This window comes from Acinonyx jubatus, chromosome C2 (genome assembly GCF_027475565.1).
Source record: "Acinonyx jubatus isolate Ajub_Pintada_27869175 chromosome C2, VMU_Ajub_asm_v1.0, whole genome shotgun sequence".
Classification (NCBI taxonomy): Eukaryota; Metazoa; Chordata; class Mammalia; order Carnivora; family Felidae; genus Acinonyx; species Acinonyx jubatus.
Genome location: NC_069384.1, coordinates 118,276,376 through 118,301,557, shown reverse-complemented (window position 1 = coordinate 118,301,557; position 25,182 = coordinate 118,276,376). Strand labels below are relative to the sequence as shown.

Here is a 25,182-nt window from a genome sequence, read left to right as displayed (position 1 = left end):
ATCATTGTCAGGGTAAAGGAGGTATAGTGTGTAAAACAAATAAAGGCTTTACATATCATAAGTACTGATATTAATCATTAGATTATTATCATTATTTTTATTAGGAATCAGCCCTACTTTTTCTGAGTTACTTTATTTCTTTGTCAATGGAATTGATACTCTCTAGGATTTCTGGGATAAAACTTGGGAGTGGCCTTTGAGTCTCTCCTCTTCCAATCATTAAGTCCTAGAGATTCTTTTAAACATAAGTCTCCTTCTTGATGATTCTAATCTTCTTTTTCTGATTTGTCCTGTGAACCTGTTTCTTACTTATTGTTTAAAAATGGGACTTTCAATACATCACTCTCCTGAGCAGAAACCTTCAGTAGCTAACTGTAGACTATAGAATGAAGCTCAGATTTCTCTGAATAATACTCCAAGATACTTCACAAGGTGATTCCAACCCATTTATGTATCATCTTCCACTGCTCACCAGCCTGAGCCCTGTGGTCCTCTCAGGCACATCTGCATGTACCACATTAGCCCCATCCCCATACCTTAATGAATGCTGGTTTTCTCCTGAATCACTTATCACATAGCCTTGTTTATATCCTACCTATATTTCAGGCTCAGCCTACACTGCTATCTGCATGTAAATACTGCTTTTAAAATTATTTTTCAGAATTATAAGGTTGGCCAAGAGTCTTTTGGACTATTCAAGAAACAATGGACCCATCCACATCTGTATTTTTAGCATCCTAATAAGTTGGCTGTGGCTTTGCAACTCACCTTCTAAACAACTCTTATTGCAGCCCTTGTCCTTCCAAGTTTGTTACTAATTGAAGGCAGAGTCTGTATTTTATTCACCTTCTGACTTATGTTAGAAACCCTTAGTAGGACCTAACCTTTCAGCAGCTGCTCAGTGAAACTCTGCTCTGGGTCAGTCCCCATAAAAAAGAACCTAACATTTTGCTTTCTTAGCTAGAGACTTGACCCTTCTTGCACCCTTCTTCTTTTTCTTTTCCCCAACATCTTTGGTCTTTGATCCTTTGTCCTGCCTCTTTGGATGGCTTCTGCTAGGCCCTCATACTTGACATCAGCTTTCTGGCTTTCTTCCTCAACTCTAACTTACTTTTGTCCCATCCAACTGCTCTGACTGAACCTCTCACTAGACCAGCTTCAATCTCTGGCTCAAGTCCTCTAGGAACTCTACCCATTCTCCTACCCTACTACTGCATAAGAGGGAACGAGACATGACACAATTGCCCATATATGGCAAACATGTCATTGCCGCCTTCCTTGCAGGTCTTCTTCTGTAAAATAGCCAGAAATGCTTCTTTAAATATACAGTGATCTTTGCCTTGGCCAGCCCTGTGATCTACTGATTGACAGAAATTTGAAAAGGAAGAAGAAGATACCCAGTTAATCACCCCTGGTCAATCCTGTCTTGTTCTTGACTTCGAATTTTCAGCTCTTTCTCTTGGCCCTAATATAGCCAATCCAGATCATGTCCAACTATTTTCCTAGGTGGCAGTTTTTTAGGACTGTTGCTATCCTAGGGTCAGACAGTATCAGCGGTGCTAGAACAGGCCTTGGACAGGAAAAGAGCCTGGGCCTCTGTGCTGCTGGTACCAAACTGTGCCTCAAGGATGACTCAGAACTAAGATGGCCCCAGTGGAATTGTATCACACTTGAACCAGACTATCTAGCCATTCATAGCCTAGAGATTGGCCATCCTCAGAAACATTCCAGGGACACTGACAGCTCTTAACAGTCCCCAGCTTTGCACACACACACACAAAGGATATCAGTGCTGTGACAACAGCATATGCAGACCCCATTGCAAACGAGCCAGCGAAGATCCCCAGGAAATTCCCCACGGACTGGAAGAATGCTGCAGCATCAAACGCATTTGGATTCTCCTTGGGACTGTAAATGGATATAGAACTGAAAAGAAAAGAGGGTGAAGGTTAGTCAGTGACTTCCCTCTTATAGCCCAAATACCAGAAGTCAGAAGTTATCACCCACATTTGAGGAGGGCACCTTCTTCTGTGAGGTTAGGTGATGGCTGGAAGAGTTCAGAAGAAACAAATGAGAACAGGGAGAGGTGGAGAAAGTAGAAAGCTTTCCTTTTCCTTACAGCCCAATCCCATGGTATCAATATATTGTTGCCAGTCAGTAAACATTTTTATATTGGAAGGGTCATAAAGAATATTGTTTTTGAGCAAACTAGGCATTAAAACATGGTAGGTGTATAAGGAATCTGCTGAGGAGATAGATAACTGTGAATTATTTAGTGGCCATATGTCTTCAGTGCTGTTATATATTCACAAATGCTCCTGATAAAAAGTGCACTTTTATGGCCTGTGCACAAATGGGCAATACAAATCACAGCGTGCACAAAATATTCTGCTGTGATCTTGTCATAAACCACAAAGCATTCCTCCTCTCCAGTGTAACCCTTCAGAAACAGAGCCCAGACGATGCTTAGAGCATCACAGTATTAACCCCTGGGGAGAGACAAAACCCTCATTTTCCCACTGAAACAAATGGCAGCAGCTGCCCGAGGTCATCTTTTAGACCCCAATTCTGGTGGCTGCCGACAGATTTATTTCCATAGAGAAAAATCAATCCGCCAATAGGCAGTCTGCTCACTTAAATATTTTTGAGGACGCTGCATTTGCTATTTTTTTTTTAACCAGGGCCTCAAATCCCAGAGTGTTAATATGAAGGACAAGGTGCATCCTATTTTAGGAAATATGAACTCTGTATTGTAGCATTAAAATGAACAGACATGCTAGAACCAGTTTTGGGGAGACAAATAAAGTAGTATTTCAGGATTTTTTTTACAGTTTTTATTTTAATTATGAGGTCTTTAAAACTAATCAGGAAAATCAAGAGTTTTGCAATAGGTACTGTTAGGGATTTTGTAGCAGTATAGAAAGCAAAAAGTACACTAGACATGCTGACTTGAGATTAGATTGGATTTTACAGAGATGTAACTGATGTTTTATGGTTTGGATGATTAGAACATGTTAACTTTCTGATTTGACTTTTTGTATCTAGAGACTAGCTAAGTGGGGGTGGGGGGTGGGAGGTGTGTGGGGAGGGGGGAATGGATTCCATTTCTTCTACAGGAAGATGTGTAGCTTAAAAAAGGTAGTTTTAAATGTTCTTACTTTTTTCCCTGGACGTCTTTAAAGCATTAAAGTAGGCCAAACACTTCTACTTTGATCATGTAATTGGATAAGGAAGATGAGTGTGGATCTCAAATGGAACCCTGAAATGTATGCAAGAAAAGGATTGCCTTTGATGTGTTTTCTTTTTGTAAAGTGTTGTGCTTTGCAGGAAAAAAAAAATGGAAAAGCAAACCCATATTAAGGTCCTTTGTATCTGACTGTCTAGAGAATGGGTGTAAAACCCCATGACCATTATGAAACTTGGTGGCCAATGCTGCAAAGCTTGATGTGTGAGTTGACATTCACCATATTTCTTCATTCCAACGAAGGAACAATAGTGATGAGAAAACATTCTATTTGCATTCTGCCCTTTCAACAAAGAGCTTTGCATAGTAATACAGTTGTGTAAATAATTCTGTTAATTCCTGGGGCTACCAATAGACCTGGTCCATAAACAGGTACCTCTTCACCCTCATCTCCAGCTCTGCACTCCTAAAAGTATTTGTCTGTCCTTATGCTTCCTAACCTTGGAGCACCATCATCACATCTTTTGGCCATATCCTCTACCATTATTTATGTAATGTTTTTCTTTAAATCAACTCATTTTTATTCACATGCAAGAGCATTTATTAAAGAATGTTTACGAAGTCATAGGTTTGATGTGCTAATTTTATCTCTTCTTACTATATACGAGATTATGTAACTATTACATTTGATAAAAAGTTCACCTTTGTGTCACCTAAAATCATCTGGGTAACCCCAGTGTTCTCAGTCTGCATTTTGGGAGACATTATCTTCCTGGGCCCTGATGCTCCACCCAGTACAGGCAAATTTCATATACTTCCTTGTGATGTTTGATTTAACTTAAAGGTAAAGGCTAACTCCCCTTGACTTATGAAGACTTGTATGTTGAATTTGCTGCCCCTAAAGCTCCACAGGATGTATACATTGGGTACCTACTAAATGCCAGGTGGTGCATTAGGTGCAGGGTGTCAGGGGACAGGCAGGAAAGGGCATAGAGAAGAGAAGCAGAATTTGAGTCAAAAAACATTTTATTGAAGATATACAAGGCATATATATGGAGGCGGAGAGGCTAAGATGTAGATGACCTTAGCTCTAGTCATGGTCCTAAGTGTGATTTTGTGAGAGACACACAACATTTAATGGTGCAGATGAGGCAAGAGTCACTATTTCAGATTAGAGGAGATGGCATTTGATCAAGGAAGCAAGTCAACAGACAGTGATGGGAAGAGGGCACTTGAGGCCAAAGAAAAAGTGTAAGCAAAGGCAGGAAGGCAGATGAGATGAGGGCATTTCAAAGCAGAACCATATAGTTATGGCTGGAACATAGGGACCATGTATGTGGGCACCTACGGAGAGGGACAGATAGGTAGATGGTGTCACTCAGCTTTAAATTTCACGTTAAAAATATACAAAAGCCCTCACGTTTACATAACATTTTGTCCCCCTTATGCCTTAATTACAACTTCATCTGATCCTATAGCATTCCTGCCAAGTAAACATGGCAGACATTGTTATCCCTCCTTTTCTTTCTTTTCTTCTTTTTTTTTTATAAAGCAAAGAAACTAAGTCAGAGAAATTAAGACCATAGAGCTATTGTGTTCAAAATGTAGATTTTTTTGGTTTCTCCCTTAAAAAAGTGATTTTGGGAGGAAAACATGAAATCACATCAGTATAGTTGAATGAGTGCTGCACTGACTATAAATACAGTAGAAGTTCAAGTACTAGAACCTTTAATTTCATCCCTGTATGGAACATGGGCAGCCCTTTCCTATATGCAAGGACAGATCAGAGTGCACTGTATGGGACAATAGTACCCTCTTCCCCATCTAATTAGATGACAAGACTCGGGGCTTCTCATGGGAACCTGCTTTCAGGCTTGGCTCCTGGACCTAAGCTTTGCTGGGCCTGGCCTGGATCTTTTTCCTCTTTCTATGCCCAGGACACAGACTGGTGCCTGGCACATGGCAGGCCAAAAAAAGGCTAACAGAATAAAGGTAGGATGATTGGAAAGTAGAAACGAAAGAAAGAAGAAATACAGGAAAGAAGCAGGTTTATAGAAGCTAGTCTTGAAATGAATCATCATCTATGAGATTTGTTTTTATTAAGCAATGACTTTATATAGTTACATTGCGGGTATTTTAGATTCATTAACCCAAACTGAAGATGACACTTGAGACTCTTAAGCCTTAAAGGTCTGACCCTTATTGGCTATATGGTTTGGGGCAAGTTATTTCATCATGCTCAGACTCAGTTTCAAAGTCTGTATAATGGAAGTTTAATTATATTATCTCCCAGAAATGCATGAAGATATGAGGTACATTTAAATCCTGTATATTTATCTTGTTGATTGCAGGGCCATTCACTGGGTGCTGATTATGTTCATGAGAAATAAACACTCAATGAATGTTGACTATCATCATCACCATCATCATCATCATTCTGCCAAGAACTTCCATAAGCCTGACAATGACAGAGAAGAGAGTGCTGTGGCTGAACCTGGCCTCAGCTCCTACTGCAGGGAGATGGGGTGAGGCTCCCCTCCTGGCATGCTGGGCTTCCAGGTTGTTGCAAGGAACTAGGCACTTTTACATGGGAATAGACAGGTCTCTGGGGGGAAGAAATGGCAGTAGAAGTGAGGCTAAGAAACTGTCATGTTTGTTGCACAGCTTTTCATTCCATGGATCCAAAATGAAGGGAGCATCCTCAGCAGTCTGGGCAGGGATCTGTCTCAGGATAAGAACAGGCGAGGAAACTGAGCTTGAGTTGGGTCACCCCTAGGTAAGTGGCACTGCTAGTGGATTCCTAGTAGACATTCTGCAGGCCCTCTGGCTTCTGGTGAGGAGTAATGCAAAGAAAAGTAAGGGAGGATGCATCTCTCTTGACTGCCAGGATTTTAGGAAGCTGTTCCCCCAGGCTCTAAATCCTGGTGAAGGAGGCATCTCTTTGGGCTCTGGTTTTCAGCTGCAACACTAAGCCTATGGATTGTAGAGCAACAGCTGCAGAAGGTGCATTCTGGAAACAAACAAGGGTTTGGGTAGCATATTCCAACTTCCACCCAAGAGAGGAAGAAATACCGTGTTCCAGCAGTTTCAGCCCTTTGGACTTAAAAAGAAAACCATTTCCTCCCCCATACTGAGGGGGCTGCTTGGACAATTCGCCAATGCAAATATTGGAATGGAGAGAGGAGGAGAAGAGGAATTAGACTTTCTGTTAACCTGTGTGTGCTTGCTCTCTGGGGGCACTACTCTGAAGAGGCACTGTTTATAGCACAACCTGGTGAAGATAGATCTACAATCCCCACATTTCTGGAAAGAATATTTAAGTTAGATGAAACCAATATCCTTGAAAATGATATGAGCAGAAACACATAGTGGTGTTTAAATATTCATCTCATAAATTGGAAATAAGTCCAGGTTATTGATTCATTCTGTTCAGGAACAGATTATTCAGCAAAAACTAGTTTGATGATAGTATATTGTATCTGTTCTCAGAAATAAATGTGTGCAGCATCTTTTATTCACAAATTTTTGAAATGGATGAGATATCCTAAATTCCTTTGATGAAAGCAACATGAATAAGGATCATGTTGCTCACTGTATCATTTAAGATTCACAGACAGGATCACAACTCCAACGACCCATTTTTTCCCCCATCTTTATGATGTTTCTTCAGGGAACTCACCTGGCAGCTTAGGTAGTGTTAACAGCACAGAAACTGAATCTGGCATCTGGGTTCAAGTCTCAGCTCTACCACTTACTTCATGTGTGACCTTGAGCAAGTTACTTAAATTACATGCACCTCAGTTTCCTATAAAATGAGGATGATAAGAGTAGTAACTATCATATAAGTTGCTACAAGAATTCAATGAATTAATGTTTATAAGGCACTTGATATGGTACCTGGATCACAGGAAGAACTGGACAAGTATTTCTTAAGTAAATCTTACTTCTTCAAATAACCCATTCCTCCTCCTGCTCCTCCTCCTTCCTTTCTCTCTCTTTTTCTCTCTTTTGAACTGAGAATTTGCTTTACTTCTAAAAAAAAGTATCTCAAATTAGGTGTCCAATTAGCACTTCAACTGAAACAGAACTGAGATGTCATCACATGTCTCTCTTACACTCTGACTCACTGGTCCCTGGTCTAGGATCTCTGGGTGTCAGGGATCATTTGATCTTAGAAATTGTTTTTTGTGGAATGGTGTATGATATGTATGCTCAATAAATGCTAGTGATAAAGAAGAAGAAGGAGAGAGCAAAAAGTAAGAAGAAAAGGAGAAAGAAGAGAAGAAGGTACTACAATTATGCTGGAAGTGAAAATGATAAAATGTAGGGAAAGTAATCTATAAATGGTACCACCATCACTACCACCAGTGCTATCCCCTCTGTGACTCTGGTCTCCTTACCATTCTGGATCCTATTGAATCTTCTCTCTCTTGGTTTTTACAATCTTTCTTAAGATCACCTGGTTTCTAATACCATCCACTTTGTTAATTTTCACTGCTACTGCTAAAATATTTTGCCTCACATTGGCTTGCTTAAACTACTCAACAATGCCAAGCTCCTGGGCAGTTATTCTTTCATTATGATACTGTCCTCTGACTGGCCCTCCCAGCTCCCACAGTCTACTCATGGTCCTGGGTGCCTGATGGGGAAAACCTACTTCTCCTAGCCCTAAGTCTAGTCTATTAACATGAGATCAATGTCACTCAAAGACCTTCAAAAGTAAAATATTAAAAAAACACATTGTATCCCTGCCAGAATTTTTATGAACATAATCATTAAAGGAAAAAATGAGAAAATCATTGCTATACCCAAAGATATACAAAGGACTTACCATTTTCTCTGAAAAATCTTTAATCCCTAACAAAAATATTTCTAACTGCTGACACTAGTTTATTATAGAGTTCCTGATTGGTTGGGATACATATATCTATGTGTGTGCACACAGACACACACACACACACACACACACACACACACACACACGAAGTGGTTTATTATTTTTTTTCTATTATTTATTCCAACTGTACTATATCAAATCCTTCTTTGTGTGGGTATGTAGTTCCATTAATGATGCCTTAGCCAAATTCCACTATTCAGTTTGTTTTAGTTATTAAGACTTGGTACAGTCTAGCTTAAAACCTAAATTGTCAAAGCAGTATTCTTCTCCTCCCTACAGAATGTTCTACAGCAGCAAGCAAGATGACTTGGAAGCAAGGAGAGGCAGAAGAGGTGTTCCTCCAATTCTCTTCTAGGCACCAATGTTCCCTGCTGTTGGAGGCACAGAGGAGGGATGGGGAGCCAAACTTGTTCCTGCTTGATCCCTCTCTTAGAGGCCTCTGCTGACATGGTAGCAACTCCATTTTGCTGAGAATCTCCTCACAGGCACCACTTGATCTTCCATCTGTCCTGCCAGCTATGTATATTCCCAGCCCTTTTCTATGGCTTGGATCAGGGACCATTTGGACAGCTTGGTGCCTCTCACCTTTCGTTTGACCTCCAATCCCCTTTAGTGGGCCATGGACTGCTGTGCCAAGTGGGCTCACCTTGCCCACTCCCTAAACACCCCAAACCAGGGAGCCTTCAGGTCCTGCTGACATGGACTGTTCATGCTAACTCCTTTTAGAAATCTCTAGGTCAGTCCCCATGTTTTTGTGTACTCCCATTCCATGAAACCATATCAAAGAAACCCCTTTCTTTGTTCTATTTTGAGAGAGCCTTAGACCTTTTGCAGTTTTCTCCAATGGGGAATGAGCTGGCAAGGCCTCTTCTTGCAGGTAGCCTCAATCTATTGGATGATTCCTTCCAGTGGAGGCCCTTCCACTTGACTTAGGATGGAGGAAGCACCCCCATGGACAGAGCTAACAGCTTCACATCTCAGACACTGCAGTCTCTCCAAGGATGACCCCATCCTTCCCTAACCCTTCATACACCAATTTGAAGCAAAGGAGATGGTGGGGAGGTTGAAGGAAATGAGACTGATTCTGTTGCCAATTAAACCAGTTGGGAGGCCTGTGGCCTTAACTGCTGGGGAGAGCTGCTGTTTTTTTTTTAGTATGGAGCCATTTATTAGCTTTTGTTTTCATCTTTGCTCCCTAAATGCAATTTGGAAAACGGGAAAAGGCCCACAGGAGGATAAAGTTGTGACCTTTATTTCAGGGTGCGCCTAGTTTCTTTTCTCACTATCTATAGTTGCTTTTGTCATTCTGCTCTTAAAGATTCATGTTAAGGAGAAACACAACATAGAGGGGCAATGAAAATTTGTAAAAGCTCCTCTGTTTAGTTGGCCCTAAGTGTCACAGGTAAGAAACAAAGTAGAAGAAAAACTAATTACAGTGCTATGTTGTGGTTAAATTTTTTGTCCTTAAAAAAAAAGAAACAAGTGGATCCTTATCTATTATTTATCTTTTAATAACTGTACCAACCTGCCCTTTCTCAAGAAGTTGCTTAATTATGAATAAGGAATTGATTTTTATGGGGCCAAGAATTGTGTGTACACATTGGAATTCATTCTGGCATCTGCCTGCCCATTATTCTGGCTTATGTTTTGCCAAAGGCCAATGAAGCTCTGTCAAGAGGACCTGCTGTAAAACATAATGACTTCAGGAATTGGGGGCATTCCAGGCACCCTGGGAGGTTAGAAGAGCTGCCTGTTAATAATAAGAGGCTCTAGCCAGAAGTTTGCTGAGCTTGAGTTAGAACCACTGGGTTTCACCTTCCCAAGGGCCAACAACCCTGTAGGGTGGAGAGTCATATTTGCCGAGGGCACATTAATAACTGTTTCAGCTTCTGGAGGACCATTTAGTTAATGACTGTTTCCTGAGAACCCAAATTCATACCAAGGTGTGATTTTCCAAATCCTTGACAAATATCATTTTGCCATTTTGACATCTGGCACAAGAGAAAAAGATGAGGGGAATTCTGTGGGAAGTATGAGTTAATGTGTCATAGCTGCCCCCAGAATAATACAGTCTCAAGCTATATCAACTGATTCATTCCATCCATAAATATTTATTAATCACTTACTTTGTGCAGATATTGTTCTAGGCACTAAAGATCTAGCAGGGAACACAACAAAGCTTCTGACCTCATGTTTCTTACATTCTAGTGGAGAAAACAACATAAAAAGTAGCTAAGCAGATAAACATATGATTTAATGACAGAGGCTGAAGAGCAAAATAAAGTAGCATGAGAGGATGGGATAGAGTGATAGGGAAACTGCTTTAGTTAGGGTGGTAAGGAAAGACTTTTCTGAGAAAGATTATTAAGTGGAGTCCTGAATAAAAAGAAGTGGAGAGAGAGACCTTTCTAAGTCCCTGAAGCAGAGCTTGCTCAGTGGGTCTGAGTTGCCACAAGGAGGCCATGTGGCTGGAAGGAAATGAGTGAGGGGAGAGTGGTGGGAGACCAGGTGGAGATGGGGCTGGGGCCAGGCCTTGTGGAAACTTTCAGGCCATTTTTAGGTCTTAGGATAGTCTTCTAGGGATTAAAGGGCAGCCACTGGAGGGTTTGGGGTCAGAGAGAGCTACAGTATGGAATATTTCAGATGAAGGCTATGTCAATATCAGAAGAAGTTGGTCCCATTTTACTCCTCAATGGCTGGAGCACACCAGGCCTCTCTTCATCAGTGCAGATGCTGCCATCATCTGAATGAGACCCAACAAACCACAGCAGACCACAGGAGAAGGAGTAAGGTGGTGAAGAGGAAGATGGAAGGAAGGAGGAGAGCTTAAAGGATAGATGAATTTAGTAGCAACAGCTTCAGTGAACATCTGAAATGTGGTCATGCAGAGGAAGGACTGGACTCATTCTTTGGGTTTCAAGAGGCAAGATACAGTCCAAAAGTAAAAATGTCAAAGGGAGAAAGATTTTAGCTTTATATTCTATTCCCAAATTTCCTAATTCTTATATCTGATGCAAAAGGAAATGGGCTCTATAAAAGGATAGTGAGTTCTCTGTTGTTGCAGATACTTAAACACAGAATGGAAGAGTTACTTGTAGGGTGGTATGGAGCAAAATTCATGCACTAGATGTGGGATAATGTGGCCTCTAGGAAACTCTCACCCCCAGAGTTATTGATTCACTATCTATTTTCAAGCTTCTTCCAGGAATACTAGGAGAGGGATGTAGGGTGCTTGGCTTTCTGTGCTAACCCCAATCCCGCTGTTGGAAATGGCTGAGCACTGTACTGCAACAGGGATGCAGTGAAGACACCAATGATTTAGGCTGGAGATGGGTTGATAATGACATCAAGAACAGTTACAAATTTCAACATGGAATAAAGCCTTTGACAGATTCCTAAGTGGCTCTGCTCCATTAAGTTCCAACTTTAAGGTGACAAAGAGAGCCCTGAGTTTAAAATTGGTTAAAAGGGAAGAAGAGTTAAAGGAGGTTTGTTATGAATTATGTGTGCATTTTCTTTGAAAGGAGATCTTAAATTACTTTGCAATTTAGTCTGAAAAGTCTTGTCAGAATTGAATTATTAGTCTGTGGGCTTTGAGAAATTTTCTCTTACACCTAATATTGAGAGGAAAGTGAATTTGAGATAGTCTTTAAGATAAAAGTAACTTGCAAATACTCTTCTTTTATTTTGTTTTCTTTATTCCTTTTATGAGGCAGAAACAGGAGTTTGAATCCCACTACTGTGAGCCTATTTAAAAAAGAGAGAGAGGGACTAATTCTTACCATCTAATGGGAATTTCAACCCTTTCTCCTACTTTTCACTTCCTTTAATCCTCACTAATGAAATCTTAGCTCCAAAGAGTACTGTGGTATGTGAAACTTTTAGTCATAATAGATATTAAAAGATATAGAAAAGTAGGTTAATAGCCACTAAAGATGGAAATCTAGTTAAAATTAAAATATAATCACTAACAGGTTGAAGCAGGACCAAGTATTAATCCCCAAGGTTGAAATGGAGAAGGGGGTCAGGTGCTTCAACATTTATTCAGCACTCAAAATACTATTTCTTGTATTCATACCATGGATCATTCAGCATGGATCAAGCACTATGGTAAGCATTTTTATAAACATTATCCCACTCAGCCATCACAGGACCCCCTGAAGTAGGTGCCATTGTGATTTCCATTTTACAGATGAGGAAATTATGGCTTAGAGAGATTAAGTAACTTCATATATTTCACCTCATTCAATCCTTCCAACAATCTAATGAAGAAAGCACTGCATTTTAGAGATAAACAGACTCAGGGAAGGTAAATCATTTGCTCATAGCAACTTACTAGTAAATCGAACAGGAGGTATTTAACTCAGATCTCACCAATTGAAAGCCTGTGTACAATGCAGACTAGAAAGAGGTAGCATCGGGATCTGGCACCTGAGTGTGATCACAGATAACTCAACAAATGCTTCACCTTCATAGGAACGAAGAAAAGACCACTCTGGGAGTTTAAGGTTTTAGGACATCTAGTTGTGATTTGTAAGAAAAAGCGTTGCATTAGTTAATATATCCATCTCAATATGAGGAGTTTTGCTGACAACCTAGTGTTGCTTATAGGCCAGGATTTCCTCATGGAGACCTCTTTTCCATATTGAATGGTTTTAATATCTTGGCGTTCATACCAACATCAACCCACATTGTTCATTCTATGTGGCTGTTCAGCCTGTGCTTCCACATGGTGATTTCTATCTCTTTATGGTAATTACTTATCTGTGTCTCAGGATCCTCATCTGAAAAATGGTGATGATAACAATTATGCCTCCTACTTAGAGTACTTAGAGTAGGGATTAGCTGTATCAACGTGTACAGTGCTCCTCCCTGGGACACAGAAAGCACTCCATAAATGTTAGCTGTTATTGTTGTTACTGTTATTTGTATGGATATTATTGGAATGATTGCTATATCTTTCACCATTTGCTCAAAAGAAATCAACAAAAACTGAGCTCTATTTCTAAGAATATGGAGGCATTTAGGAATTTCAATTAATGTGTCAGAATATTATAAGAATCTTCTGGGGGTGAAATGGGCAGTATGTTTAGAGTTAGATCAAATACTGAATTCATCTTTTTCTTAATGAGGCCTGTAGAGCAGAAGGCTACTGGGATAGTATCAAACAAGGAGATGCATATAAATTGTTAACAATACCCAAGCACAAAAGATCCATGGTTGTCTTGCAAATCCAATGGAGCTGAACTTCTAGCAGCTTTGCCGGAGAAGGGGACACAAAGGTAAACATACCACAGAAATCCTGTTGCTTTACCTAAGGCAAAAAATGTTCGTGAACAGAGGGTGTCTAATGAAGTTGTGTGGGACTGCTGATTAGCAACAATCAAGGAAAAATCATGAAACCAATGGAGTTTGCTTTTATGGAGATCACCAATTCACAGCTTACCACATGCTACATAGAGATAAAGAAGAATCTAAAAACAGGCATTTGCTTGCATTGGGGCCTGCAATGTTTCAGACATGCTGTGTGCTGAGGACAGAGATGAGTGGCTGAATGAAATGCTAGTTTCCTCTGGCTGGTCAAAGGACTTTTCATAGACAATGGGCTGCCTTCCTAATGTAAATGCCTTTCATTCCCATATTAGACAAATACCACTCTCATTATAAGAGATTCCTGAGACAGCCTGAGTTTTACCTGATGACAAGCAAGTTCCTGGAAAATATCTGCACTGATCAGCTCATTCCCCCAGACCCTTTCCCTACTCTTCCATTTATGAACAATTAAGTGAGTATCTGGGCCCCAAATCACAAATTAATTTAATTAAGAATCTGCATCCATCTTTTTAGAGTTAAAGATAATTTCGCTTGAGTTCAAGGTTATCTTTGGGGGCAAAGCACACAGTTATCTTCTTAAGTTAATGTATTTTACCAAGATAGTTGCCTCACTGCCACAGATTTCAATTTTGTGCTTGAAGCATGGGACTTACAGACCAACAAATTATACCAAACAGAGTTTTGCTTCTACATGATGTTTTTATATTACATTATATGTGTCTAGCAGTTGTTATCAAGTGGATATTGTAGAATGCTTAAGTTTCACAGAAGAGTCATCTCTGATAGTAGGTCTTGAAGACACAACTTCATCTGGGATAAAAATGTGGACTTTGAGGTATATTTGAATCTCAAGCCAATACATCTTGTAAGAATTATGAGATTCCTCACTCAAGCAATTAATAGGCCTTTCCTACCCCATGCAGTAAAGACAGTTACTAAGATATGGAGGCAGAAGCCAAGCACAAAGATGAACACTTCATTTACTAAGGCCATTGCTGAGCTTTGGAGGAGTACAAGCTACCACTGGGTGCCAGGAGCTAGAGCCCTGGGCCATGAAGCAGTAGAGAATGGATTTTGCACATCTAGGTAGGCAGTAGCTCAGAGGCTGGGGGAACATGCAAGTTGGATGTCTCAGTTGGGGACTGGGGTGGAAGGAGGTCAGTGGAAGGCTTTACATCAGAACCAGGCTAGCAAACCAAAATGAGTATGTAAATAACCAGTGAGGGGGCCAGGAAATCAATGATTCAAGGAGTCCAGGGATGGATGTGAACCCAACATAAATCTACACATGCACGTTTCTGGGAAGGGGATTCCTTAACTTTCATCACCTTTTCCATTTAGTTCATGACCTCAAAAAGATTAAAAACCGCTGAAGCATGGGTACAAGTATACTGATAATAGAACAAGGAGGGAGTGGTTAAAAGCTGCGGCAAACAGTGATCTGCAGAAGGCGAGACAAGAGGTAGAATCAGATAACCACTGCAAGGCACAGGAAACAGGAGCACCTTGGTAATGGAGGAAAACTTGTGCCTAAGTCATGACCTTTTTTCACACACATCCTGCTGGGGCAGGGATTGTATGTGGCTGATCTGGGAGAGCAGACAATGTACACAGGAACATAAGTGAATAGTGACAGGTTAGAAAGAGTGGCAATTCCTGACATTTAAGTATATCTGGATAGAAAGTTGAGGTTTTGAGAGTTATATTTGCACAGAAGTACATGACAGAGTTAGGAAGTATATAGCAGGTAACACCATGAAGCATACATTAACGTGTGGCCTGGGTCAATCCTACTCTCTATACATGGTTTAGCTTATGTCAACTCTATTGATACAACACATCCAAAGACCCATGTCAAGACTTACTATCATCACCACTATTGGCCTTGGCTTTCTGTAGGCCAACCAGAACATGTGAGACACAGCAGCTCCCAGGCTTGATTCATTGCGCCCATGACGTGATATTCAAAGGATCTTGTCTTTGTTTATACGTTATGAGAAAAAATAGGCTGATGCTCCCCCCGAAATTTGGAGGGAAATGTCCCTTGAGGGTTACATTATGAAATAAATAGCACAATGGTAATATCATTAGGGATGCAGACGTCTATTTCTAAAATGGGTTAAAACTAGTGAATTTTTCCTATAATTTGTGAGGGAAGAAGTGGCCAGGGTGGGTCTGAAGGAGAATAGAATTATTCTTCTATCCATTTAATGGGTATGCTACTAACTAGTGTTGAACTTTACTTCTTGGGACTAAGGTTATATAGAGATTGCAAACTCTTTGAGAGACAGGGCAGAATTCAATGATTGTACCACACTGTCTCCTCTGGATTAAGTGTATTCATTAGTTTTTTATTCAAACGTATTACCACCTTCTTGGTAAATTCCAGTTTTTAAAAAATGCCTCAGGGCCATTGTTAGAAAGTATCCAAATGAAAACAGAGGTGAGCCAGTGATAGGAGAATGCCATTTAGTTGAAAATAATAAAGGATTGTGGCTGCTTTCATATTCATTAACTGTGCATGCGTATGTGTGCGTGCATGTGTGTGTGTGTGTGTGTGAGTGAAAGAGAGAGAGAGAAGCGCCACAAAAAATCTTATGCTAAGAAATAGCAAAATCCCTGTTTTTGTGTGTGAAAAGTCTGCTTTAGCACTTAATGCTAATGAAACTTTATCAGGAGGAGGTCAGTGCACAATTAGAGATTATAGCACTGTAAATTCTTATGAAATGTGATGGAGAAGGCCTAGGTAACTTCATTACAGGAAAAGTATGATAATCCCTGCAAGCCTAATGCCAGCATTTGGGGTCTATAATGAAATGGAAGGGTAGGAAAACCGGACAAGTGCTTCTGCCATTTTGCCTACTGACTTGGAATTGCATGACAATTCTTGGCTCTGAGACCGAACAGTCTGTGTAGGTGGCAGTGGAAAGGAAGGAGGGCATTGGTTCTGTTAAATTATTTACACTGAAAATGTTCAGGCTTTAAAATTCTGGGTTAAAAAAAAAAAGAACTTCAGCTGTAAGTTACCAAAATGATGAGATAGAGAAAAAATGATTTCTGGCTTTCAAACCATAATAGAATTAACTAGTAAGATATAAAAAGACAGTTTGTTGGTAAATTGAGTGATCAGTCTGTGCAATGCCAGCTTAATTTTAGAGTCTTAAATCCTGAATTTGGAGAGCCTGTATGGTCTGTTTCTGCCATATGTTCCATGTTAAAATTCTCTTGGACTTTGTGCTTTCTACATTGCAATGTTAATAGCTGCCAGTTATTGAGGGTCTCTTGTAAGCCAAACATGCATTTTGTATATACTATTTGTAATCTTCACAATAATCCCATAGGAGACATAACAGTATCTATGTATTACAAGGAAGAATTGAGGAAATTGAGGAAGGTTAAGCTACGTGACCAAAGTCATGTGGTGAGTAAGTGGTAGGACTGGCATTAGAACCCAGTTCCAAGCCTTCTATGTTGCCCTCTCCCTCTCTGCTACCAATAAACTGTATGTTGGCAAGTTCGTGTATCAACAAAAGGTTAGTTATATGTAGTGGTTTCAATGGGTAAGTGCTTTCTTGAGGTAGTCTCTACTGGTGAGGTCTTTAAATTATCTACTTTAACTTGTATCTGTGTATTTCCTTAGTTCTTTCTTCATGTATTTAATAGTAAACCAGAAAAAAAAAAAAAAACTGGCCCCAAGAGCTACTGAAACTGAAATAGAATAGGGTTGCTCTACTCCAGACTTTCCCCCAGGCTTAACAAAATGTTTATGTTTGAAAGGTAGGATGTTTTGTTTGTGATCTGGCAAGAAGTCACATATCTGTTCTTGGCTGCTACTAAATTTTACAAATGATTAAAACATTATTTTTCTATCACAGTGGAATGTATTACCAAATGGAGACTCCTCTTGGGGCAACATGATGGAAACCTACACCACAAAAGCAAACTTGGAGACATCTGGACTGGATGTCACCAAGAAATGGGAGCCTCAATAAGTTCTCTCTGAGCTTATTTGTTCTTCAAAATACACAAGGGTTTGGTGCAGTAGTCCCTTGCGATGTAGGCATACCAACAAAAGTTTAAAATGGAGCTGGTAGACCTGATGGTTCTTACAAATCCAAGATCCTCCCCAAAGAACCATATTCCTTTGGCTTCAGAGGTGGTTCAGCAAAAATGGAAACATTTTTTAAATGAGAAATTAATTATACTGAGATGCATCCTATACCAGATGATGATCTCTTCTCTACCAACAACTCTTATCAAACATCTGCCTAAGGCTACCATAGCCAGGAAAAGGTACTACTGACTTCTTCTGAAGAGACTGATTATCTCCTTTCTTCATTGCTGCATTCTTTTAGAAGCTTCCCTTCCTGCTTCAGAATTTAAATCAGCACATCCTTCATTCTTGCCTAGTTTAGTGAGAATAAAATTGTTAGAATTACTTTCCTTTTGAGTCTCTCAACTAAGATGCAATGCCATACCATGAATAAATTGAATATGGTGGTGTGGCTAACATGTAGAAATGAGAGAGATAGGGGTGCCTGGGTGGCTCAGTCAGTTAAGCATCTGACTTTGGCTCAGGTCATGATCTCATGGTTCATGGGTTCAGGCCCAGCATTTGGCTCTGTGCTGACAGCTCAGAGCCTGGAGCCTGCTTTGGATTCTATATCTTCCTCTCTCTCTGCCCCTCCTCTGCTGGCGTTCTCTGTCTCTCAAAAATGAATAAACATTAAAAAAAATTTTTTAAAAAGAAAAAGAAATGAGAGAGAGACAGACAGACAGACAGACATGTCTTATGAGCACTGAACTGAAACTCATACTTGCCCTGATTGCCAAGGCAAGCGACATGTGGAATAAATGTGGGCAATGAAGACTTCTCTGGAAAAATTCCATCAAGTGGTATTCTAATCCCAAATTCTGGCTTATTTGTGTGTAACAATTTCTCGGTTGGCTTAAATGGGAAACAAACCTGGCGGCGGAAAGGAGAGAGATGGGATATACTGCTCACTGTACAATAGATTCTAATATGCTACCTTGTCCTTTAGTAAAAGTAAAGCAATCCCTTGTGGCTGAGCTTAAAGGGAGAAGGTTTTTTGTTTTTTGTTTTTTCAGTCATTTTCTGGAGTAGGATGAGATGGAGCCTTCTGCAATACCTTCACTGTAGCCCAGATCAAAAACTTTCTCCATGGGCTTCTCTGCTTCTTCTGAGTGATGGGAGGAGAACAAACCAGGGCACAAAATGGTTCAGCAAAGTTGGGATGCAATATAATTTAATTTCATATAATATATAAATATAATTTATAAGTTATATATATATGTTTAATATATATATATAATTTATAATTAAAGTACCTCATAGTTAGGTACTTCTTGTTGAGTTATCTGGCTGTTTCCATCAAGGACATGGTTTATGAGATCAATAAAATGATGTGACATCCTGCTAAGGGAATATGAAGAACTCATTCAAAACTCAGCGTACAGAAACTCCCCAACAATGCATAAAGTTTTGAGCACATGTCACGGCAAAATCTTTCTTCGCTTGTCTTCGTATTTACTTTCCTTCTTAAATCTCAGCAAAAAGAAAGTGCCAGAACTTTTAGCATGAGCCCATGAAAGACATGATTAATCTCAGAACTGAGTTAAAAGGAAACTGAAGCTTACTCTTAAACTATTTCACACTTACTGACTGAGATAGAAGCAAATTTAGAGGTTCCTCAAAGCTCAGAGAAAGGTGTGGTACTGAAAGAAGCAGAAGAAAAACGCAGCTTTGATGAATTCTAATCATAACTGTTATTGCTATGAAGCAATTCTATTCAGAGTGGCATATTAGCCACATTTAGGGGGCTAAAAAATGAGTGCTGTCCTCCCTAGAATCCTAGTATTGAGAGCTAGTAACAAACAGTTGGATTTTAACTCAGGGGCCACAGATAAAAGGCTCCATTTCTGCCTATCAATTCCCTGAGCTTTCCAGTCCCCTAGGAAATTTCTTTTGAACATATTCTCATACCTTTTTTTTTTTTTAATGGAAATGTTAGTGGGAAAAATCCACTTAATTGTAAGGGACACATTATTCTGAGAGCATAGCTTCCCTCACAAATATCAGCGTCACTTCCACTGCTCTGTAATAAGTGGCTGCAGCTGTTGCCATGGCAATTTTCATTTTTAAAAAACTGTATCCACACAAAGACAAGCAACGCAGCTGCTTCCATGAGGCATCATAAAACAACCCCAGATGTAATGACGCTCGTGCCTTTTGCCAGAATGAAGGGAACATGTCTGTAAATCCAAGCAGAACCAAAGATGGGGCTGTGGCTCTGCTCTGATAGGGTCTTCTTGGAGGGTCACTTAGAGCTGATGAGAGTTCAGCTTCTATCCATTTTTCTCAGGCAGATATTTAGCATGAGGTCATCACTGGTTATGCTGTTTACATAACTTGCTCCAATAGCTGTCTTTGAAAAAGACACCCTCATCCCCTAAATCTCCACATGCTACCCCAGAACATTCCAGAAGCAAGCTCTACTGACAGCACTAGCCCAGGACTTGTTTATCTGAAGTTCCATGCCCCCCTACCTACACGCTATGAAAATGCTACCAGAAAGTCAACACAGCATGTTTAAAATCATTTTCCATTTTCCTGTTAGGAAGGTGGGCTGCCTGCTGTTGTCCTTGCTCCTCAATAGGGAAGGCATTTGGTTTTCTCTGTGTGGGGTCCTGTAGGCACCAATAATACAAAGACAAAAAGATACCTGTGGAGCTGCCATTTCTTGAACAATGGCATTCTCTTAGGGAGCAGGAATCTTTTGTTTGTTTTGTTTTTTTGTTTTCAGGGTCTTGATTTGCTTGGCAAATCTGATGCTGAAAATTATGTGAGGAGAACTCACAGCTTCAAAATGTTGGTGGCCTCAATCCTTTATTTTGAACAAGATTCAAACTAGCTACCCTCCCATTGACCTGGGGCGATAGTTCTTGCTGTCACACAGGTGCAGTGGGACTGTGACAGCAGATTAAGTTGGAAAAGAAAGTCTAGGATGTGCTTCATGGGGAAAGGTTTGAAAAGAAATTATATTCCCTGTCATTCTTCCTCCCCAGCTCATATTACTATTTAACTCTCAAAAAAACATAATTATGTTTCTGGATTTCTCCACAGTTTATTAAACAGTCAGTTCCAGCTCTTTTGTTGTTATTATGAGCATTGAAATATGAACAGTATAAATCACCAAATGCCCAGGAATCTAATAATAAAAGGACTTTACTTGGAAGGCATAAGTGGTTCTTTTATTCCACGAGGAGGGCCTTTGTTTGCAAAGAAATATGGCTGTTCTTAACATTTGAGTAATCAGCAATCTTTGTGGTGGTTGTTGCTATTAAAGGTAAGCTTGAGATGTGACCTACAAATAATCCTCAGGAAACTGTGGGCTTCATGAGCTAAACAACGGCCTGGCCTGTGTTTGATCCTAACTTGCCACGGACACTCTCTGTGACCCAGCAAAATACGACTTCTCTCCCTCATGCTATTGCAATGCAAATGGCACTACAGGAGAAACAAAGAATCCAAATTCCTTCACAGTGCCTTAGGTGTTAAAATGTCATACATAATAAAGTATATGATGAAATGGAAATAATTAAAAGAAACAAACACCTTATGGATCCCTCCATAAGAAATCAGTGTATCAAAATATTTCATCTGTCTCTTGTCATCTCTCAAAGTAAGAAATCAATCAATGGCTCTTCCCATATTTTTTTTTTAAACTCAGAAACCAAAGGAAATATGGAGGATGATGTCGCTCGTCTGAAGTCACACAGCTAATCAATAACTGTTCTATTATTTTCTGGCCTCTTCCCTACCAGCCCATTGTTGCTTCCAGATATTCTGTTATCCTGAAAGGCAGCAAAAACTGAGAAATTCCCTCTGGGTGGACTATAAGTGTGTGAAAAATATTCAAGAGTAGTACTCAATAATTTATCAGATTTAAATATTAACACGGCTAGGTCAACCCTTAAAGCTAATAACTCTATTATTTTTTTAATATTAATGATGTACAAAGATTAGTGACATTCTTGTTCCTCCAATGGGTTTGATATCACCCTCCTGAAACCCAACTCACAGTAATCAGAAAAAGTGATCAGTATGAAAACAGCCGTGTTGGTCAGCAACCATGGCTAAGGAAAGAATTGGGAAATTCTCTCCTTAGAGAGGAGCTAAGATAATGAAATATAGGAGATACAGATTGTTAAAAAGACCATAAAGCTGAAATATTTTCTCCACAAATGCTTTAGACTATTTCAAATCCTCTTTTTCACTGTGCCCCAAGGCTGAGAGGAGAGACCCACTGGGCTGCCTGCCTCTCTCCTTCTTGGCAGGGCTTGCTAAAGATCAGAAAACAATGTGGGAAGGAAGCTCTGTGTGATTTATTTTAACTGATCATAAGAAAGTGGCAAAAGAGAATGTAAGCAGAAATGCTGCAAGTGTATTTAAGCACACATTTCATTTCCCTTAAACACAGGAAGCTGAGGGGGAAACAGTCTGAATAATGACAGTAGGGGAGTTATTTTTCCAAAATATCTTCTCTTACTCTTAAATATAGAGCACAAGCTGAGGGTTGATGGGGTGTGGGGGAGAGGGGAAAGTGGGTAATGGGCATTAAGGAGGGCACTTATTGGGATGAGCACTGGGCGTTGTATGGAAGCCAGTTTGACAATAAATTATATTAAAAGAAATATCTTCTCTTTGATGAAATTCCGATATGATTACTTCTATTAGGATTCATATTTATTCATTCAATGACTATTTACCGAGTACCTATTAAGTATCTAGCACTACTATAGATTCTGGGGATATCTAGGTGAATATGGGAGGTGGAAAGGCAGAGACAGTCAACAGATATGTAAACCAACAATCAGTCTTTTGAGATGGGGAATGAGCTGTGATCCTCCCCCCACAAAGATTTAAAATAATTTAGGTTTAAAAATTAGAAAGTGACTTCATAGACAATATCTGAGTTTCATCATATTCTAATGAAATAAATTTTGTGGTGAGCTCCATTTTGTAGATTTGGGAACTGAATTTCAGCAAAGTTAAGTGATTTGGCCAAATCCATCTCAACAGTAAACGGGGGAGCCAGGATTTAAATTCAGGACATCTTTCTTCAAAATCTCTGCTCTTCACCATATCATATTGCCTTCATAGATTGTTTTTAAAATGTGTGTACCTAGGTAAGTTTCCAGATCCAGCATTAAACAAGTCTCCAGATTCACGTTATTTAACCCTTCCACCCTTACTGCTAATTTAGAGTACTGCAGAATTCAGATTTAACCACTGTGTTTGAATTTCACTGTGGAGAGGTAGGAGAGCTGGTGTTAGACCCTTTGGATCTGAAAGAGTTCTGTCACCCAGGGAAGCAGCAATGTACTGGGCAAGTCACTCAATCTCTCTAAGTGTGGTAACTTCCATGGCTGCTATAAAGATTCAGTGGGCAAGTGGCAAGGTAGAGCATACCCAATAGGATGGCCACATATGCAACCCTGAGGAATCATTACTTTGCCTCTGTTGCCCAACTGGTAAAGAAGGAACAAAAATAATGTTAGTTTATCTTATTTATCTCTTAGAGTTGTCATAAGAACAGATGTGAGAAGACACTGTGAATGGTGAAGTAAAATTATTACTAAAAGAGTCCTCTAAAACAGATGCTTGATGGAAGACACATAGGTAGACTAGGCTTCTCATTTCACTCACAAAGAGAGCCCAAGTATTCTGCTGCAATTTGGGGTCATTGCCATGGTGTCAGCAGACCTTTAGCTAACAGATCAGGTGGTCCACTTCCTAGGTTCTTGTGCCCAGAGGCCTATGAAGCACACTGTTAGGGGGCTATTTATTGAGCCCATTTTGTAGCTGTTTTGTAGAACCACTCAGAAGGAAGGTCCAGTTCCATATATTTTAATAAGTGCCTATATCACATGGGATATGTCCATATGTTTACGCAAGAATTCTGCTCCCTTTCAGACTCTTCTGGAGGAAACACCTTTGCCGGGCCCAAGACCCTCTCAGTCTTCCCTTCCCTGCATCCATGTTTTTCCCCCTTTCTGTGTCAGCTCTCCCTCACTACCCCAAGCCCATCCCTCCTCCAGTGCTCTGTGCCTGCCAAGCCCCCACCATCCCTCCCTGCCTTCACTCTGCCTTGACTAAGACTGAAAGCCCTGCTGTTTTGCATTTTCAGTTTATGTGCCATGGTCTTCCCTTGTCCTCTTCCCTATTTGTTTTAAATTCTTAGGTAATGCCTTTCTTCAACTTTTAAAAACTTATTACTCCTACAGGTTTGACTTGTCATTAACACTATCATATAAAAAATTAACTTTGGGGTTGTATTACTTAATGTTTCAAAGCAGCCAACAGTCAGGGGAGAGAGGAGGTCTATTGGACCATTTTGCTTTGACAAATCTCTGGCTTGCTCACTATGGGACCAGCAGCACGTAGCCGGCCCACAGCCACCAGCCTCCTTCCTGTGCGTGCTCCTGACCCAAGCTGGACACTCTGGCTCAGATCCAAGGACTCTAGGTCAACATGGCTCAAGATCTCAACAGTGAGATCTTAGCTAGAGTCCGCTCTTTCAGAAGTTCTGCCCAAGTGAGGAAAGGCAGCTGTATGAGGTCAGTTGCTCCAAACATTTACTAGAGGCCTATAAAGGGACTTAGTTAAATTTTAGCAATGCTTTTACCCTCTAGAAATTCTTAATACTTAAATACATTACTTTACTTAATAGTAGTTTTGTGCTTCTTTTAATTAATAGTTCATTCATTTTTAATGTTCTAATATTTCCTTTTAAAAGGCTACAGGAAATACAGAAATGAGTGGGGTAATTCTGCATGTAGTCTAAGATGAGAGAGCCTAAAGTGTTTTTCCACGTTGAATATGATATCTTATGCTTAGCTCTGTGATACTGGGTAAATTACTTAATCCAACTGTACAATATAGATGATGGTAGTATCTGACTTTCTCCAAAGAGTCCCCCCAATATTGTAAAACTATTTCCTTCTTTCAATTTTAGCTCTGTCCCTGAGGACCATGTAAAATGCAGCAACTACTAAAAGGCATTTGAAATGGCATTCCCCAGACTTGTGGCTGAGAATGCCTCTGACCACATGTGAGTGTAAAGGTTTTAAACACAAGAGCTTCTCTTCTATATTCTATGTGCAGAAATCTATTTAAGTCCTTGAGCACATTCAGATTTCTTTTGAGAAAAATGTTGACTTTATCCCTGCAGAGATGGGAAAAAAATATGCACATTAGGCCTGCACATTTTCACACTGTACCAAGTACATTTGTCTTCTGGGACTAGAAGTATATACACATCTGTCATTAATCAATAACATAAACATTGACTTCTAGCCATAGACATAAATGCTGAATAGTGTTCATGCAATACTGAAAAGTGCTCTCATGTCTGAGATTCAAGGAAGACCATCTAAAGTATATGAGTACCAAACAGTTTTCTGGTTACTATGGCAACCATCCTTTGAGATGGCCCCCAATGATCCCTGACACTTGCTATCTGCACCCATGTGTGGTCCCTCTCACACTGTACCAGCATTGGTATGTGTGACCAACAGAATGTAGTTGAAGTGATCGTATTTCACATCCAGGAGTAGATTTAAAATGTCACTGTGGCTTCCATTTTGGTTGCTTTCTCATTCTCTCATATGCGCTATATCACGATTTTTCTCTTGGACTGCTCTCTCCAGAGTATGCCAAGTTACGCCCAGCCCTACAGAGCAG

The 25,182-nt window shown here is 40.0% G+C and overlaps 1 protein-coding gene across 17 annotated transcripts in view; it reads right to left on the bottom strand.

Annotated features, from left to right (window-relative positions):
- Positions 1-25,182, bottom strand: part of SLC9A9 (solute carrier family 9 member A9) — a 698,450-nt gene that overhangs the window by 293,772 nt on the left and 379,496 nt on the right. For all 17 annotated transcript variants that reach the window (XR_008297954.1, XM_053221337.1, XM_053221339.1 and 14 more), the window contains one exon: positions 1,783-1,926. Coding sequence is in view for 16 of the 17 variants with exons in the window: in XM_053221337.1 (XP_053077312.1) it covers positions 1,783-1,926 (144 nt within the window). In the remaining variant the exon portion in view is untranslated. The remainder of the gene's footprint in view (positions 1-1,782; positions 1,927-25,182) is intronic.